The 19,969-nt window shown below is 39.3% G+C and overlaps 1 protein-coding gene across 10 annotated transcripts in view; it reads left to right on the top strand.

Annotated features, from left to right (window-relative positions):
- The window catches only part of ralgapa2 (Ral GTPase activating protein catalytic subunit alpha 2), a 97,332-nt gene that overhangs the window by 49,570 nt on the left and 27,793 nt on the right, over window positions 1–19,969 (top strand). For 9 of the 10 annotated variants that reach the window (XM_086147509.1, XM_086147502.1, XM_086147561.1 and 6 more), the window contains 13 exons: window positions 1,262–1,390; window positions 3,555–3,683; window positions 3,910–3,968; window positions 4,075–4,183; window positions 6,044–6,154; window positions 6,282–6,350; window positions 6,532–6,669; window positions 10,420–10,597; window positions 11,995–12,820; window positions 13,671–13,742; window positions 14,184–14,307; window positions 14,410–14,565; window positions 17,096–17,254. In XM_086147509.1, the coding sequence (XP_086003635.1) occupies window positions 1,262–1,390; window positions 3,555–3,683; window positions 3,910–3,968; window positions 4,075–4,183; window positions 6,044–6,154; window positions 6,282–6,350; window positions 6,532–6,669; window positions 10,420–10,597; window positions 11,995–12,820; window positions 13,671–13,742; window positions 14,184–14,307; window positions 14,410–14,565; window positions 17,096–17,254 (2,259 nt within the window). The remainder of the gene's footprint in view (window positions 1–1,261; window positions 1,391–3,554; window positions 3,684–3,909; window positions 3,969–4,074; window positions 4,184–6,043; window positions 6,155–6,281; window positions 6,351–6,531; window positions 6,670–10,419; window positions 10,598–11,994; window positions 12,821–13,670; window positions 13,743–14,183; window positions 14,308–14,409; window positions 14,566–17,095; window positions 17,255–19,969) is intronic. The other variant, XM_086147530.1, reaches the window with a different exon arrangement.

The following is a 19,969-nucleotide window of genomic DNA, read 5'->3' as shown; positions in this document are numbered from 1 at the left end:
GCCTCTCAGTTTAGCTAGAAACAGACTGATGTTTGAACTGTTGGATTTACACAAGTTTATGACCAAGAAGGCAGGTGTTTTTAGTCTGAACCTTGCCTTTGTACACAAATATGCATGCGCATGTCAAAGATAAGCAAGATCTTCCCTTTTCTGCTCGATTGTGAGAGCCTGCATTCTTCTACTTTTTACTTTTTTATCGCTCTAAAAATATTATACTTTTTTTAATTATTTTTGTTTTTTTAGGTGACTGTTAGTTAATTGTATGCATGTGCCCAGTTTCACATTAAAAACGAAATGTTAAAATAAACTACTAAAATTGTTACTTTCTCACACGGAATTCAGGCATCGTGTTGCACTGTACATTCTTGAGCTGTTTGTGAGACTATAGAGCATATGTCAGTGTTGAAAAAGCACCCATCTGCCACTGGCCTCGCTGTACCCCTGCAAAACAAAACCTCTCCGGCTTTAATTACAGGTTTGGTTATGTGTGTGTATATACATGTGACTCACAAATGCTGTCTTTTGTTCTCCCTCTTATCTTCTGCGAACAAGCTGTCTGCTGCTGCTCTTGCACTTGCTTCTCTGTATTTCTCTATTAATTCCTCATTGTTTAGTTACATGTCTTACTGAGATCCTCACTCCCCTCACCACATGTGAAATACTGTGTGTTGTTGTGGCATAAATCTGTTTTGCTAGAGCTTACTTTGAATCATGCTAGCAAAACCCTGTGTTCACATGCTCATAGCACCTGCTACAGTCCAATAAAACAGTGCTCTCTCCCAGGAGGGTGAAGGGAGTCTTGAGATTTTCAGAATTCAAATGGAATTTTGAAACACAAATGAAGAAATGGGAAATAATGAGGAAGATCGGCAGTGACGGGAAGCTAATGTTTCTTTCATAATTGTATTGGCTAAATTATCAAATGTTTCTTATGGTTCTTGAAATTGATGGAAATGTAGTGGTTATATTTGCCAGCAAGAAGCAATAGAACATACAGAATTCAAAGATCCAAAGCAAGAAACGGGCAAGATATTGAAACAAAATTAGCCAGGTGGTTGAAAGAAAAATGAAAATTCCAATAGCCAATTCTATTGAGTCTAGAGAATGGCACATTACAAAAAATAATAGAAGAGATACAATAGACTTTATTGACAGTAATCATATTTTTTGGCATTTTAAATCAAAATCTCTTCCACATGAACACACTCAGTTTTTACTGTCTAATGACCACAATATTGATATTAACATTTTGTGTCATCAGGATGTTGTAAATACCATCATCCAGTCTTGCTCTCCTCGATTCTTCTTCCTTGGCCTGCCGGGGTTCACCATGCTGATTGGTGATTTCATCACTGCTGCTGCCTGCGTTCTCAGTTGTGACTCCTTAGAGGTAAAGACACTCTTTTACAATAGGAGCTGCCATTTTATTATGTTCACCGGAACACACTAATTCATTACATTAAAATCAATGAAGTAATCACAGATATTAAACATAAATTACCACAGTCTTTTTTTAGAATGATTGAATCATTTTTAGTTATTCAGTCTGAAAATACAGAAGGCAGTGTTTCTTCTGCATTGAATCAACTGCCAACAGATTATTCACGAGACATCTCATTTCCTGGAAATTTAGGCTGATGGAAATTCAGATCAGATGTGAAGAATGCTGATTTAAACTTCTAACATGACTCAAATAATCATATCCTCCAAGTTAAGTCTATACACACAGCATGTAAGTCGAACTTTTCGGGCTATCACCTTTGATGCACTTGCTAAAAAGATTGATCAAAAATGTGGCTCAATAATAATCAATTATTTGTCTTATTTCAGAGAAGCTAACTGCTGTCGGGATAGAGATGTTCCTTAAAGCTACTTCCATCATTTACTCATTTGGTTCCTGTACTGTGTGCCATGTCTTGTTTTTTGTTTTGTATTTTTTACTGTGACACACTTAGAGAATCATGAATCTACCAGTAATTCATGTCCTAACCCGTTTCGCTTAATGGGCCTACTGTTTCCTAGAAATTAGTTGTTTTGAATGAGCCCTCACCTTTGTTCTTTGCTTGGGGACAAGATACCAGTTAAGAGCATCATGAGGAACAGAATCCTTCCAAAGAATATGGCCATAAAAGTATTCAGCATTAACCTTTTATCAGCTTTAATTAAATAACTTTTTTAGCTAACTTGGGCTCTGCCTATAACCAAACTTTCCCAAGTCACACACCACCAACACCCACTCGAAAGGATTCACTCTCTTACAAACACTCATACACGCAGAGACACACAAACATACACACAAGGATGCATACAATTATCTCCAAAAACAGCATACCATAAAGTGATTCAACTAAGCATATATATTTTTTAGGCCTCAATTTACAAGATCATTGTTGTGCATGAATTAGTGGTTAGAAAGTGTGTGTGTTTGTGTGTGTGTGTGTGTGTGAGAGAGAGAGAGACAGGTAATTCTGATTCTCAGCAGTTTCATGCTGCATTTTTGGTGCAAACATTTAAACATTTATTACCTGAAAAGTCTTTTAATACACCAAAAACAAAAATCAGAGAATTTTGTAATTCTTTTGAGGAAACATTTTGCAAAACTTAAAAATCTCATGGATTGAGATAGAAATTCATTAATCACACCCATTAAAAGAGTAACACCCCCCCCCCACACACACACACACACACACACACACACACGACAGAACTTTTATTTTGAAGTCATTGTTATGTGGTCCTGCAATTGACTGGCAACGGTCAAGGGCAGGGGTCGGCAACCTTTACCGCTCAAATACCCATTTGGACCCGTTTCCCCCCCCCCTGTAAAGAAAGCACCAGGGGCCACACAACCCTTTTGAAATTTAAAATCAATTAAATTGGCATATAACTGTATTTTTTTATGCCTTTATGACATGTATAAACAAAATGTGTTGCTTTTTTTAAACCAATGAACCGCTGCAGAGAAAACAAAATTGTATTTCTGCATGCAACAAAACATCTTGAACTCCGAAAAAAAGATGTTGGGTTGAAGGATATTTTTCAGAAAAAAAACTTAATTTCCATATGAGTCTTTCCTGTATTTATGGGGAAAAAAAAGCCGAACCAGCACCAAACCAAAAATGCCGTCCTCTCTGTGTGCTGTCACCCGTTGCCGTATGCAGTCGTTATTAAGAGTGACAAAACGTTTTATTTAGATGTTAAAAGATCGCCATAATCTTCCGATTTAAAATTACATTTTAAAAATGAACGATCAAAAATTTAATGCATTTTAATAAAATACTCGTTAGTTATTTTCAAAAGCCACAGGGAGCCGCATCAGAGGGATCAAAGGGAGCCTTGGGTTACTGACCCCTGGTCTAGGAAATATCCCGCCTCTCACCCAATGACAGCTGCAAAAGGCTACAACATCCCTTGCGACCCTAAGTGTAGGATAAGGGGTAGATAATTGATGGATGGATGTCAATGTAATCAAAAAAAAGTTTGAACGAGTTTCTTGGGGCTGGAGAATAAGTGATTTTATGTTTATGTTTTTTTTTAATTTCTCTTTTTTCTAGGCACCCAGGGTGGAGGCTCAAACTATTCTTGGCTCACTGGTGTGCTTTCCTAATCTTTACATCCATATTCCACTACTGCAGAGCAGACCTGGCTCTGATGACATTGACGTGGGCAATGAGAATATCAGGGTAATGATAATGTAATAATATTTAATAATACATTAATATATTATTTACACCCAGGTTCCATTTGTGGGTAAGAAGAATGTGCTTTTTTATATTTAATTAGAAAATTGCTTTTAAGGACTTACTTAACCCCGAAATCACATTTGCTAGCAGTTTAAAATGTTTGTAGGGATGAGATTAAGAGGAAGGATTAGATTGTCATCTGACAGTGTTTATTGTTGCTGCTCAGGATTATCTTGTCAACATCCTGCTTGAGACAGCAACAAAGGAACACTGTGAAGGGGCCAGGTAATCTTTCATTTCATTGTGTTTGATACAATGTGGCTGTCGATAACAAAAAATCATAACCTTACTTGTCTTAATCATATGTTCTGTTCTTAACTTCAATGTTCAGGTGTATTGCTGTTTGTAGCCTTGGTCTGTGGGTGTGCGAGGAGCTAATGCAGAAGAACATCCACCACCTGGTCAAAGATGCTATTAATGTCCTGGGGGTAACACTAAAGGTCAGAGGCAAACTTAAGCGAGTGGGTTGTACTATCTAGTTAAGTACCCTCTTTTTCAGTATCATTTATAGAATATTGTCTTTCAGTAACATTTGTGGTCCAGTTTGAACCTAGTGTCTGTAAATTGGTAGATTCGGAATTCTCAGATTTCTCTCTCTCTCAGTTTGTCACTTTCTTTTCCTAACCTGAAACCCTTATCTTTGACAAAATGATAGATGATCACATTTAAAGGACTGCATTTTTTATGACATTGTTAACGGTGGGAAAAGTGTTAGAATAAAATTTGTCCTATGATGCAGACTATGGGTGCATTTTGGAAGAACCCTCTTTTCTCCCTTAGTGAAGAGATGCAGAAAACCAGTGGAGGTTATTTTTATATATTTATTTCTCTATTTCCATGGAAAAAGGGGTTCGGGCGGTGCCGTAATTTCCAGGCTGCTCGCTCTCAGTAGATGTGGGCCAATTTAAGCAGCTACATCTCCTAGCTTCCTGCTTGAGAACCCACCCCCACCCCCTTCTCTAATGGAGCAGTAATCACTCCCATGTACAACTTGACACACAGACTCACCCAGCCCCAAAATAGCGGGTATAGGCTGGGTAAGAGGGGGGAGGGGGGGTGAGTGGCACTGAGAGTCTCTCTTCTAAAAGCAGGTGCTGAACTCCCAGGGCCTCTTTTTGTGTTTGGCCATTTCTGCACTCCCCACATTGTCTGCCCTTGTTACATGTTGAGAGGCATTCAGCTGAAAGAAATAGGAAATTCTCATTCTCCAAAAAGAATTTCAAATCACTGAAGAAATCCACATCTAAGCGAAAACTGTCAAGAGCTCAATTCTCTCCTTCAATGAGTCTGGAGAAAATGAACTATGGCACAAAGTGGAAATAAAACAATTCTGATTATATGCACAGTTTGAGGGGCAGGGCGGAAACACACAAACACACACATAGATCTAAAAGTATAGGTCTTTGTCCAAATCTACCTTCCTTTACTTTTTCACACTCTTGATTTCAATTGCATTTTTATGATTTGAGGATTTGTTAGTAAAAAGTAGGGAAATGATTGGATGTTCATTTGTGGTTTGGAAGTCTACGTTATTTTAATTGTGATCCAAAATACTTCAGTGTCACTGTGTAGTTTACATTTCACTAGAAGTCCAGTGTCCTGACATTTTTATCTCAAGAGCTGAGTAAATCATTTGGAAATCAGTCTTTGTCTAAAACATCAGCAGGCCCAAGTATAACCTAGAAAAGTGAAGCCAGCAGGACACAAAAATTGTTGGGACTTTATCTCTCATTAATCCTTTTTCAGGTTGCAACAGCTCTGATATGTTAAGCCTTAGAAATTTCCATCACGGTCCCGAAATGTCTTTTAATTGGCCGGCATGAATGTGTTACACTCTGAATGTCATTGGAGCACTCCTGTGAAATTTAGTTTTAAAAATCACCTGTGGGGCCAACAAACAGCCTCTTATTTTTGGTCAGAGGTTTTAAGATTCATAACATTAGGAACACCGTTGAAAGTTACTGGATTGTTAGAAGCTCTGCTGTTCAGTATAATTGCAAATAATTGAAGCACGTTATGAATTTTCATTGTTTGACATGAACTATTGGTCTTGATTCAAATTATGCGTCCAGTAACTTAATTGCTTGTATTGAAATAACTTTAAAAATTGCCTTAAGAGTGCCTGGCAATTTACAATATCTGGTAATTCCCAGTGATCCCTGAAGCTTTAACCGCAAATGTCCACTCGGGCCAAACACATAAACGGCTACTGTAATTGTGTTCCTGTCTGTGTACTTTTATATCTGGTAAAACATCTGGTCCCCCTAAGTCCTTTCCACCTGCTTTATTTGTTTGACCAGTTTGGAAACAAAGCAGTGGCCCAGGTAGCCTGTAATGTGTTTCAACTGCTCATCTCTCACTGGGAAAATCTCCAAAGGTTGGATCCAACTCTGCCGAAAAAGATCATTGAAGTAAGACATAAACATTTGTGGCTTATGAGAATATTCTATAAAGCAAGAATTTTCTTTTTTTGACTTTGGGCTTTAATTTTTATACTTGCATGCACAACTGCTTCCACTGTCTTTTATCCCAACACAGATCTTTGTTGCTACAATTGCTTTTTTGTTGCCGAGCGCCGAGCACTCAACCCTGGAAGCAGATAAACAGGTATTAGTTGGAAAAATTATGACTTAAATTACCTTGACATATCCTGTTGGAGGGTGCATTTATTTGGGAATGTTTTGCCCATATATGCTTCAATTTTCAGTGTTTGTTTTTTAACATAGATAATTTTCTATATTAATCTTCCCTGGCAAAATTCCTTCTCTTTTCTTCCTGGCTTTCTCAGTTAATGGTGTCACTACTGCTTTGCCTTTTGGACTGGTGCATGGCCGTTCCCCTGAGTTTGCTGCTGGAGCCCCTCAGTATCCCTTCTGGGGAGGATCACTCATCCCTAAAAGCCCCGCTGCTAGACTACATCTATAGGGTGGGTAGTCTCACTTGCAGCTTGGAGAACAAACTTAAGAGTCTCAATCAGAATCAACATATAGTTTAATGTGAGCAAAGTTTATCATTTTACTACTGACTAATTTCAGTATCTTCTCACATATATATGGTTTGTGCAAGCTGATATAAGAACCTCAAACATCTCACCTCTAACATCCATTCCGCCACATATGCCACCACATTCATTGGACCAACCTCCCCAGTGACCTCATCGCAATGCCTATTATATTATGACAATTGTGTAATAGCGTTTAAACTGCAACCATAGGTAAAGTTGACGTGTATTAGAAGCATAAAACCTACAACCCCTTGTTGTAGCATTGCATGCATGTGTTTGGAAAAATATTTATCGTTCGATCTGTCTGTCTCTGTATTTGTTTCAGTAAATTTTACTTTGTGGTCTGATCCTGAAATCGAGGGCTAAGCTTCAAGCACAAATGAATGACATATTATTCACTCCCTCCTGTCTGGGCAGATGCGGTCAACGGCACATCTTTGTAAGGATGTCAGCCCTGATAAGAAATGGTCCAATTATTCAAACAGGACCCTTTGTCCACTTGATAAGCTAAGGACATAAACGCTTGTCCTGCAGATCTGAATGGAATATGTCTTAATATGAGAGCAACTGCAGCTGTTATTAAAGCAAAGACAATTAGGCATGATTGGTTGTCTATCACCAGACAAAAAAAAATAGCCCCTCTGGCTTTCATTGGTAATAATATACCAAACAGGGCATCACAAGGTATTAATCCAATATCAAGAGTGAAATCTATAAATTTCCAGACACGTTGACTTGTAATTGTTCCAATCATTATGAAGTGAGTATCTTCTCTGGTAGAAAAATACCTTCTGTTTAGTACTTTACAGAAAATATAGCTGCATGTCCCATTTTTGATATTAACTTTTTCCTTGATTACAGTTTTTATTATTGCATCTTTTATTTTAAAAGCCATCAAATTATTGCATGGCTAACAAGGTGTTTGTCACACTCGTCGTTCTTGCATTGACGAGCTGTGTATAGCGTGACTCACAATAAAGAGATCACTTGGAAAAAAAACAACATTGCACAGACCTCTTTGGAGTATTGCTCAAGCCTCTCCATCTGTTCTCTTTGGCTATAGCAGGCAGCTGCACCACCCCTCCATACATGTGTTGAACCTACAGCTTTCTATGGACCCATTTTGAGATTAAGACTTTGGTAGTTAGTAGCTTCTGGTCACCCTTTACTTTCTATATCATTTTCAAAAGACAATTGGAGGACTTCAGACTTAATTTTGGGGTTCAAGTTAATGGATTTCATTACTTTTAGGAAAGGGGCTAGGGTCAATCACTCAGTGTTAGGAAGGACAGCTGGAGAAGAATACATGTTGAGTGGTCTAACAGAATGCAAATTAAAGTTTATATGTATAAGGATTTATTAATGTAAATGTAGCGATGTGCATTTTTCTCATTTAAAAATTTTGCAGTTTCCTCTGCTCAGGAGCATAACTCTGTTGTAGTTCAGGATGATCTTTAAATTAAAGCTTACACTTAAAAGTCCATTTAGTGGACGTGCAACAGAATACATCTGCTGAGTGGTTCTTTCTATACTACATGTAGGCATGTGCTTAGCATGTGATGCACACAGAGCAGGATATTCTGGCTCCCACTCTATTGCTCCTCTTATACTCCACTAGCAGCTGCACATTTCTACTAGGTTAGGTTTCAACTTTTGATGTCTGATTATACAGTACTCTGATGCAACACATATGCTTCCCTGCTTAGAGCACAGTGTATTGAAAAATGAAAGTAATGCAAGTCTGTATTTCTTCTAAATTGAGAGTGAGTGCATGCATGTATGTGCTTGCAGGGGCGCAGATGTGCACATGTATGATGGTAATTCTTTGGTGCTTGCATGTACCAGCTGTTCGGTTCATGTCTTTTCAGCATAAAACCACCAATACATCTCACATGCACCCAGAAGTCTGCATGGTATTTTCATCCAGACTGTTTGCATTGCCTTACACAATACTGTTTCAGATTACATGGCCAACCTTCCTCTCTGGTTGTTTCTCAGCCAAGCGCAAGCTTATGTGTACTGAATGGGATTAGCCTTTGTATTGCTGTACCCAGGTTGCCCCACTCAGAGCCCCCCCCCCCTCTCATTTACATACATTACACATATGATTTGTTCCCCTATATACAGCAGCTGACCTTCACTGATTTTGTTGTGCGTAGATGTTTATTTGGTTTATGGGGATGCATGTGTTTGTGATGGGACCCGTGCACCAGGATAAAGTCTTAATTAAATCAAACTGTGTAAACCTATCCAATGGCTGTAATCAACTGCCCCGCTGTGTCTTATCTGACCATGCCAACGGTTGCCCTGCCAACAGTTATTTAGATCGATAAACTCACATATCGCAGCAGTTAAGGCCCCCTTTCTCTGTTTTTCTTACACCTGCCTTCTATTCCTGATGTAACTGGAAAATGTATTCCCCTTTCATATGCTCGTAGAGCACGTCAATCTCAGACTGTCCTACAGGGTTGTTGAACATTGAACAGACATACATCAGACAGACAAATTGGACAAAGATCAATTTTGAGTTTTGTCATCAAAGTCCGTCTCACTGATATTATATAACAGAATTTTTCCAAACTGTTTTAGTATATGTAATCCTGCTTCGTAATTTCTTCCGAAAACCCCTTTCACAAACTATTTCATTTTTTAACTTTCTTTAGTTTGCCCTTGTTCCACCAGCCTGGCCTTTACTGTCTTTACCTATCTTCCTCTTAAACAACAAACAAACCAAGTTTAACTTTTTCAATAGTATAATCTTCGTAAAGAAATATATTAACTGTATGGCTGTATCAACCTATGGTGGTGTTATCAATTCCACACATAGTGTATGTATTCATCCATTCATTCATCCATCTTCCCCCACTTATCTGGAATCGGATTGTGGGGGCAGCAGCTGGTGCAGTGAGGCTCAGACCTCCCTCTCCCTCGCGACCTGGTCCAGCTCCTCTGGTCCAGCTCCTCTGGGGGGACCCCAAGGTGTTCCAAGGCCAGCCTGGGGACATAGTCTCTCCAGCGTGTACTGGGTCTTCTCTGTGGTCTCCTTCCCAGATGGACATGCCCGGAATACCTCCTCTGGGAGGCTTCCAGGAGGCTTCTGGCTTAGCTCCCTCTTCACCACGACAGACCAGTACAGAGTCTGCATCACAGCAGACGCCGCACCGATCCACTTGTCAATCTCCCACTCCATCCTTCTCTCACTCATGAACAAGACCCCAAGATACTTGAACTCCTCCACTTGGGGCAGGACCTTTTCCTCAACCTGGAGTGGGCACTCCACCCGTTTCCAGTTGAGCACCATGGTCTCGGATTTGGAGGTGCTGATCCTCATCCTGGCCGCTTCACACTGCTGCGAAGCACTCCAGTGAGAGCTAGAGATCATGGCCTGATGAAGCCAACAGAACCACATCATCTGCAAAAAGCAGAGACTCGATCCTGTAGCCACCAAACCAGATCCCCTCAACACCCTGGCTGCGCCTAGAAATTCTGTCCGTAAAAGTCATATTGTATATATGTTACATAGAAAATGGTGTTTTCGCGTGCATGCGTGTGTCTCCACACACAATACATACGCCACAATTTGTGAGACTCTGCTTTAGGATGTCTAGTCAGCTTGTCAGGTGCTCAGTGTCTATAGATAATGAATCAGTGCTTCTTTGAAACGCTCCTCAGGTGTTGCACTGCTGTGTGTCCGGGTCCACACTCCACACCCAACAAAGCCACTATCTCCTCAGCCTTTCCGACTTGTCCCCTGACTATGACCTTATGTTGGGACAACTCAAGAGCTTTGAACCACCACCCTCCCAAACTACCAGCAATGACTTTGGCAGCCTGCTCACAGTAGCTGAGGGTAAGGACACATGACTGACATGTCTACATTCACAACAGGAAGGCAGGGGCAGTCCTGATACCCCCTTTTACTACCTGCTGTGTGAACTATTGAAATAGGTTTGCAAATAAGATGACTGGACCACATTCATTAAGAAAATAGTATGTGTTGATCATGTACTGACAAACATGAATAGTAAGTATAAAAATGATTGGTTGTTGTTACTCTCAGCTAATGAAAGTTTATTGCACTTGAAAATGTTTGGTCTCCTTTTTGCATACAGTATGCCGAAATGCTATTCTTCTGTTAGGCCAAAAAGGAAAATGCAGCGTCCCCGCTCAAAAGAATATCCTAAAATGTTTGCATGAAAATGAACTCTTAAGTAGCCATTCCATACAGAGCATCTCCTTTAAATGCCAATATCTTATTAAAAGTATGAAAAGGAAATCAACCATCACATAGAATGGAATGTTCACATTAGTGCTCATGCCTAGAAAAAAGACCCATAATGGGCTATAGATATAATGTATGTTTTTATTTTGTTATTTTGTGACCTTGTGATTCCATTAGGCAATGTAATCCACTCTATCTCACTCTCATGTCCTCATCTTCTGAAAAGTCCTTTCAGCCCAAATATGCATGGCATGTTTTTTCTTGAAACAATGAAAGATATTTGAGCGGTAGCTTTTACCTGGAAAATGTCACCACATGTTTGCTTTGTGGCACACAGCTGCACATAGTTTGTCAAAATAACAAAACACTATCAAAAGGCCAAACCAAAGAGTGCCAACCTAGTTATATGCATGCCCCACCTAATATTGATCAAGTCACATCAAAGGGGCCAGTTCATCTCTAATGCAGCTTAGCCTGCTTTCTAAAGAGCCTTTTTCACTTTGATGGGGGATGATAGTATTGATAGCACTGTCACAATGCAAGACTGCATCTTCTTGTTTTTCCCACATCAGTGCAAAATAAAGAGCAACATGCCTTTCACTTCTGAGTAAAAAATATGAATTTACATAAATGCAATTCGCCAAGTAGAGTCCTTTTCAGACGTCTGTAAAAACTGAGTTTCTCATTAGCACTCTGCCAGCCTCAACATTTATCCTTTGTAAGAAGACTGGGCTTTTCAGAGTTGTCTCATGATGTGATGATACCTACTTAGATGTGTGCTGGCCAAGCTATTGTGAGAAATGAACAAACTGCTCTATAAGTAATCATAAATGAGATCTGGCTTGCACAAAAGGACTCATCATAAATGATAGCATATGTATACACAAATTAATCTTTTGTAATATGGTTTGTTAGGGTGCCCTTAGTATTGTAAATTATAGCATCATTCATGAGCATTCTCCTCAAGTGATTGTATCATCCTATAATTAGGGTATTTCTGCTTAACGCCCTCTTTCTTTCACCAGAAAAGCGACGTCGAAACATGGAAGTGATTCCTCTGACAGCACGTATGGTTATGACTCATTTGGTAAACCATTTGGGACATCATCCACTGAGTGGAGGCCCTGCCCTCCTCCATAGCCTTGTGAGCGAAAATCACGACAACCCATATGTGGAGTCATCTGAGTTGTCCTCGGAGGTCTTCAAAAGCCCAAACCTCCAGCTCTTTGTCTTCAATGATACCACATTGATTTCTTACCTGCAGATTCCTGGTGAGACTCCCATTGTTGGACAGCCTCCCCATTCTTCCTCTCAAGTGCGTGTGATTGTACGTGACATTTCAGGAAAGTACTCATGGGATGGGGCTATCCTTTACTGCGCAAACCCTGATGGTGCAGGAGTTTTTAGTTCAGCCAATCAGACTTTTTTTGACACCAGTACAGTCTCACACAATGCAACCCACACCACTTCACCTGGAAGGGGACCACAAAAGTATCATCACTCTATCTCAGAATCCTTTTCGGACTGTTGTGATGAGGAAGGGGTAGATGTTCTGGACAAGCTTTTGGAGGATCTTGGACACAGCAGCCCTGAATGTCTGCCAAAGCCACAACTCAGACTAAATCAGCCAGCCCCCTTACCCTGCTGTATGAACCGAGAGCAGGAGAATGTAATCCTTGAGGCCATTCTACGCCAGACTCAGCAGGAGGAAGAGCAAGTAAGGAGGTGGGATGCAGATGTCAGCTTTCGGGCCGCTTGCCAGCAAGAACCCTCCCACCAGGAACCGAAAGCTCCTTTTTACTTCTGCCGGTTACTGCTTAATGACCTTGGCATGAATTCTTGGGATCGCAGGTATGATGACAGCTGAAATTGGCTATGATTATTGTTTTTTTATTAGTATTTTATACAGTCATGCATGTCCTTTTATTTATTAATCACTTCACCACCTACATCTGAAATTTGGCCACTTGGAAAAACACACACGGTTCAGTCAAGGATGATTTCTGCCGGTATTATTTTTTGTACAATTAATTTTTCCCGTCACCCTCATAGTAATTCAGCTGTCTGACTGTAACTCAGAAGACTGCTAGGGTTACTTAAAAGCACACAGAAGTCTGAAGTGTTTTTTTAATCTCTGCCCTACAGGGTAAAAATGTCCAGTTGGTTTCGCAAAGATCTACTTTGCAGGGCCACATCATTGCAATACTTCCCAGTAAATTAAAAGCTTACACTTAACTGTGATGGCACAACATGCACACAGCCAAAATGTTAGAGTGCCATTTGCACCTGTGACTTCATTCCATTTGTAAATCTGTTCTGTGAAACAAAACTTTGTCCAAATCATAGTTGTATCTGCTCTTGATTGAAGATTCCACAATAGGGCGTCTTAGGAGCTTTAGTAATTGTTGAGATTTGTCAACGTGGCAGTTTCCTAAAACATTGTTGGAGTACAAAATAGTGACAGGGCACAGGTCAAAGTCACTTAACTCACCATTTAGAAAAACAAGCATTTACTTCTACTGTATATTTATAATACTCCCAAGCAAGTCAATCAGATAACCTGATAAAACTGCTTTGCTGTCATTTGGTTTCTGCCTTGTTTTGTAGAATGAACCAAACCCAATGACAGCCAATATATTTACCAATCTCTAAATCCCAACTGCTGACCTGAAAATGTGATTTTGACTCTTTTTTTAAACAGGAAAAGTTTCCATTTGCTGAAGAAAAACTCCAAACTCTTAAGGGAACTGAAGAATTTGGACTCAAGACAGTGGTAATGCTCATTTTTATGTCGTATCCCGTGGACATGTATTTTGTCCGAGATTGTAATACCAATTCAAAACCTGCCCCTACCTGATATCTCAGAATTATTTAGTATTATATTTCCTTCACCTGTCATTATTTATATTATCAACCGTCTCCTATTGATGGCAGGCATTGAAAGGAGGATACGATTTAGCTCTAAAAAGAGTAGAGGGCTCAAAGAATAGCAAGAAAAGCTTCAGAAAACCTCTTTTTTATTTCCTTTTTTCCCATGATTTCCTCTCCATATTTTATTTAAAAGCATTTGAGTCATGGAACATGATTTTTTTTAGCCCTTCTCATCCGAAGTAACTAAAGCAGTGAGAGGCTTTTCATGTTATTTTGACCATGAGATTGTCTGCTGTTGTCATTTCAGTATTGAACTATTCATGTTTTGTTTTTTTCTTTGCAGTCGTGAGACGCACAAGATTGCTGTTTTTTATATTGAGGAGGGCCAAGAAGACAAGTGCTCCATCTTGTCCAACACTGGAGGCAGCCAGGCCTATGAAGATTTTGTATCCGGACTAGGATGGGAGGTAGCCACAACTAGACTTATGACACAACTAGATGCATGTCAGTATGCAGACTATTTATTTAAGCAAGCTTCTATGACACTTAACTGAAGCTCTTTCTCTCAGGTGGACCTAGCCACACACTGTGGCTTCATGGGTGGCCTGCAGAGGAATGGCAGCACAGGTATAACAGCTCCATACTACGCTACCTCTACTGTGGAAGCCATTTTTCACGTCTCCACACGTATGCCATCTGATTCTGATGACAGCCTCACAAAAAAAGTGAGTCCTGTATATTTTCCTGCACTGCTTTAAAACCAAATTTTATGAATGGGTTTTTGAGGGGCAAATTTTTGCCCAAGGTAGATTTGTGTAATGGGCAATGTATTAGTAATATACCCTGAGGACTGGGTATGTTAGAATAAAGGTGAAATAGTGCAATTTGTTCGATATGATGAAATGGCTACACAGTCCTACTTTCCGAGATCAGTATGTTGTTGAAGCCTTCAGCTCTGTGTTAAGCTGTGATCGGGAGGTGTGACTCCAGAATGTGGGCATTGATTAGTGACCCAGGCCAGGTAGGCCTGAGGAGTAGAGAATTGCAGGTGTATGAGTGAAGAGAGGGCATTTGCCGCTGTGGTAATGACTATGATTTTGCTATCCCCTGCCCCCCTCACTGTGTGCTGTGACCAGGGCCTGGATTCAGCCATTAGTTCTCCCAGCTAGAGCTGGCACTGGCGGATACCGGCAGGATCCTTTTATCCAATTCCTACTGGCCCCACAGGAGCTATTGATTTGGGTTCTGAAGCTAGATTCTGGATGGTATTGCACAAGTAGCAGTTAGCACAGAGAAATGAGCTGCAAGGACCCTCCCTGTGCTGCCATTCCTCTCATATAGTACCCTGCTGAGAGAGGAAATTCATCAGGCTCTCCTTGTATCCAATTCTGTAGCAAAGCAACAACCACACCACCATCAACCCCTGACCTGAACCTCTGTGAGGGCTGAAATAAGTCAGACTTTGTCATGCCTGAGTGAGGTTTTGGAGGGTGGACATGCCCAGGATACAGCACCCTGCACTTTCTGTGTATGACTTGAAGTAGAGTTTTATTTGAGCTCCAGAACATATGAAATTTGGAAGGCTGGCAAAGCTGCTTCTGAGGGAGATTGGGGAGAGGTTGGTAAAGAATTGAGGTGAAAACATTTTCTCTGCGTCCAAGTGAGCATTTCCCTGTGATTATAAAAAAGTACCACTTTTTGTTCTGTAGTCATTCATTTTATTACTGGTAACCATCTAGGTATGATGAGAAATATCGATGAGTGGATCTCAGTTTGCCTCTGAGAAGAAAAGGGGAGAAAGCAGCTAAACCCAAAAGAGCACAAAATGTGAATTCCTCAATCCAATTGTTGGATTCAAAGCAGTGCATGCTGCAACAGTAGCAGCTGGCTTCAGTAATGTGGTTATGAAAACAAGCCTCTGGTCAGGGTCAGGCCATGTAGAATGTATCCATCTGTGTATCTGTGTTTCTGTCTGTGGTAGAGAATGATAGACAGGTGCTCCAACTACCACACCTACCCCCCCCCAGGCACGGAAGCTTAATTGGGCTCCTGCTGGTTGTTTTTATGAAGAGCCGTATGTGTTCTCGGGTCCTCAGGTCCATGGTATGTGTTTGAAGCTGGATGGGGGGTCAAGAAGGCTAATTGGACTAGATCCTTTGACTTGATCCCATTTTATTGAAGAAGTCGTAGACATTTGGATGTGATTAACAAGGATGTAAATAGACTAGTACAGGAAATGATTGACCAGAGCATAAGCATCCTCATTACACTTGTGATTCAGCTCATTCCAAATGCTAATGTCTTAACCCAAATTAATTGTGTACTGCAAATTCATAGTCAACATTTCTCTGATATTGTCCCAGTAACTGACCTGGTGGGTACCTGCTGATCCTTGGCTAGGCTGACTGAAGTGGCGAACTTCAGTAATCAGCATGCTGTGGTTTTGTTTAAGATTAGCGTATTACCATAATTAGGGTGTTAAAATAGAATGTGCTAATTGCATTTTTGGTGGCGAGGGCATGTTTCTTAATGGCTCATTAGACCCACAGTATATTGGCAGATGTTTTCTACTGACTGGAGGTTCACTTTTCAGTGTCCATAAACCCTTGAAAAGGAAGTGATTGCTTGATTCAACTTCACTGTAGTTCTAGGTGATGTGTGATCTAGACTTGTCAGATAACGTAATTTAGCTGTGTCCATCCACTTAACCTTGGAAAAGATGTTTACCCATTTCAAGCAAGCATCAGTCAATTTCCTGTTATTTAAGTGTATGGTCTTATCCTGCCCACTTTCATTTGTGTTTGTGAATAGAGTGAAAATGGAAAGCAATTTAATCTCTGGTCGGGGAAAGTTAATTGGATTTGAATTATTTGGTTCGAAAATGTTCACTTTTGTGCATTTTCACTTTGCAATTTTAATTTGTTGGGACCAACCACAGTGCAGATCCTCCCATAAACCTTTGTTTTCAAACTTTTTGTGTTAGTACTAAACAGCAGATTGTGAACTCTCAAACAACAAAGAAATAAGTCAGTCACAATACTACATATAATGAAGTTCCATCCACTTGTCAGCTGGAAACAATTTGTTCTTATTGGTCATTTTCTCTCCACTACTCCGATACGTCATTTTACTTTTCAGGTTTCTTTAGAATCTTGGGCCACAGACACTGACTGGGTTAACACAGTGATGCACTATTATCGTGCCAATATTGTACCTACCAAGCTCTTGACTATTTTGATTATGTTCATTTGGCAGCTGCGTCACCTGGGAAATGATGAGGTACACATAGTGTGGTCAGAGCATACCAGGGACTACCGTCGTGGAATCATTCCAACTGACTTTGGAGATGCGTTGATCGTCATCTACCCCATGAAAAACCACATGTACTTCATCCAGATCATGAAGAAACCGCAGGTAAAAGTCTCCTTATTTTGTTACGTGTATTGATAAAAATGTACTAAAGGTTAAATGAAAATTCGACAGAGCACCCAATACATGTAGATGCTCTGTTTTAGTTAGTAAATTTCAACAAGCTTTCCAACAAAGGTTAGTAATTGTTTTTGCAAAGGCCACGGTGCCAACAGCACACTGCTTATTTCATCAGTTCCCTAAATCACTTTGTGCCCAACAATCACAGACATAACTTACTGCCAGTTTTTGCTTCTTTGTTTGTTTTAATCAGGCATTGAATAATTTAAAAAGTGTATTTGTCATGTATAAGTTCATTTTCAATCATATTTTCAAGACACAATTTTAGTACTATTTAAATTTTCTGAAATTGTCTAGATTCTCATTTGAACCATTATCAATTATATGTATTTTTTATCCACTCCTCATGAAAATTCTGAATTCATATAATTCAATTAATCATAATATCTGTATTGCTGTATTACTTCTTCCACCTAATCAAAGAAGTCATTATGTAAAACTGGCACACTGATAAAGCCAGGCATGAATTCACTGGGTACCTCAAAACAACCGATTCTTTCATAAATCTTAAGTTATTGAAGATTGCATGGCTTGGTTTCCCTCATTTTTGTTTTTCTTACACGCCTTTTAGCAGATCTCTTTTTGAAACACCTGATTTCAGCATGTGTCCCAATATCTTTACCCATCTAATGTAAATATTGCTGTGGTAGTGAGCTTGAAGACAGAATAAAAGCTGTTTTTTCCTAATGTTAAATCTTGGCTACCATTGCATTTTTTTGTTTACAAAGTCAGAAGAAACTAAGACTGTCGGGTAGAAAAATTCTGTTATTCTCAACAATAGTTTTGTTTACACAGGTTTTCATTGGCGTTTGTCACTATCTTATTCGGCTTTGGTATGAATTTTTTTTGGGATGGTCTGTAGCCTCTATTCAAGATGCAGGAATTACTTAAGTTTAGTCCTTTCTTTATTCGTAACAAATTACATAAAGAATAAAATTCAAATCAATGCACTGAACTGTCCGAGGTCAATTTGTCATTGTCTGTGTAATGTTGACAAACTTAATTAACTAGAACTCATTCATCTGCCCCATCAGAGGGGAAAAAGTTGGATGTTGGATGTGCCAAACGATTGGAGTACATTAAGGTTGTGCGTAGAGCTTTTCAACTGCAAAAGCATTACTTTTTGAACTGTTGTCAGGGACAAATGGTATGAGCAATGGCTGAAGAACCTTTTTAAATCAATCAAGAGGGTACTCTTAATTGAGTAAATTCTGATCATGAATTTAATTTCGTCATTTAAAAAGGGAGGGTGATAATACAGTCATTTTAAGGAAGACACTTGGACATGCATGGAGCTACCTTATATTTCCCAACCACTTTGTTATAAGTGCTTTGTAATAAGACAACATTAAAGTTACATCTCCTGCTCTGCTGGGAATGTGTTATGTGTTAAGGCCATGTAGAACATTTTTGCTGCTGAACTTAGACAGTGCAATGCTATGTTTACATTTTTTTACCTTTGTCTCAGGGTGACTGGGATATTTTTGGAGGGGGGAAGGGTTATTACCAAACTATAGGTACTGTAGCAAAAATTAATGGTTATTTTAAAACTGAATGGCTTCATTAGGAGCTGATTTTGGGCATTATTCTTTCCTAAGGCAATTGTAATCATCCAGTCCCTACAATAGGCTATCACTAGGTCTCCTACCTTCCTAGTATATGAACTAACTATTATTGTGGGATATTTTATAACATGTAAACCAAAAGAATTTCAACAAAAATAAATTCAATGGGGTAAATGTGGGATTTAAAGATGGAATACTTTTAAGAAGTTGAGTAAAGCTGATTCTTAGGCCTTGGAGAAGCATTGTTCTTCATTAAGCAAGAATACCAGTAACAAAACAACTAACAAAAAAACTTTCTGTTTTATTCAGCCTTGGCAAACAAAGTTTTAGGTCAATATTTTTTTTTCCAGCCCCATACATCCTGGCAATATTATTCTCTTTTAACTTGTCAAAACAATGTTTCATGTAAGATTTAAAAATTTTGAATGCCTCTGATTCTTCGGTAGAGATGGAAATTGTTGGGTTTTTTTTTCTGACTAACCATTTTTCAAAAATATGTTATATGTTTCCTCTTCAGAATTTCCATTTGGTTGTACAGCTTATTTCTCCTGTTGCAATTTCTGTATGAAGGCTCTCAGTTTCCCCTTCGCCCGCAGTGCATTATTACCCACAGTGTGGGTATGTACTGTGACAGGTGGCTGCTCTCCTTACTTAACAAGCTTTCATCTTTACAACTTCATAGTCCTGTACTCCAGGTGTGGCTAGTGATGTTCTTTTCTTTGAGAAAGAAGGGTTATTCAATTGTTTTGTTTTTTTTAATTATCATATGACTTAAAACCTATCCCAAAAAATTCAGTTTTGCATTGATCACATTGATGCAAAAGATAAATATATTCCTTAAACAAGCAAATGGCATTTTATTGCACACTTTGACCGACTAGAGTGTTTATGCATTGTAGTCTCTTCATATCCAACATGTAAATTTAGCCAAGAAGGCACTGTATGATGTCATATTACAACATTCACTATCAGTAAACATCAGACAGTAACTTATTCATGAGTTGCACAACATATTCTGCCAATCAAATTGGCTGTTTTGTTTTTTTCTCAGACTTTTCTGGTGTTTTTTTTTAGG

This window comes from Fistularia commersonii, chromosome 1, assembly GCF_037954325.1.
Source record: "Fistularia commersonii isolate RoL2024-O1a breed Wild chromosome 1, RoL_Fcom_v1.0, whole genome shotgun sequence".
NCBI classification, from domain to species: Eukaryota; Metazoa; Chordata; class Actinopteri; order Syngnathiformes; family Fistulariidae; genus Fistularia; species Fistularia commersonii.
The sequence above is the reverse complement of the archived record's forward strand: the minus strand, read 5'-3'. Positions and strand labels throughout refer to the sequence as shown.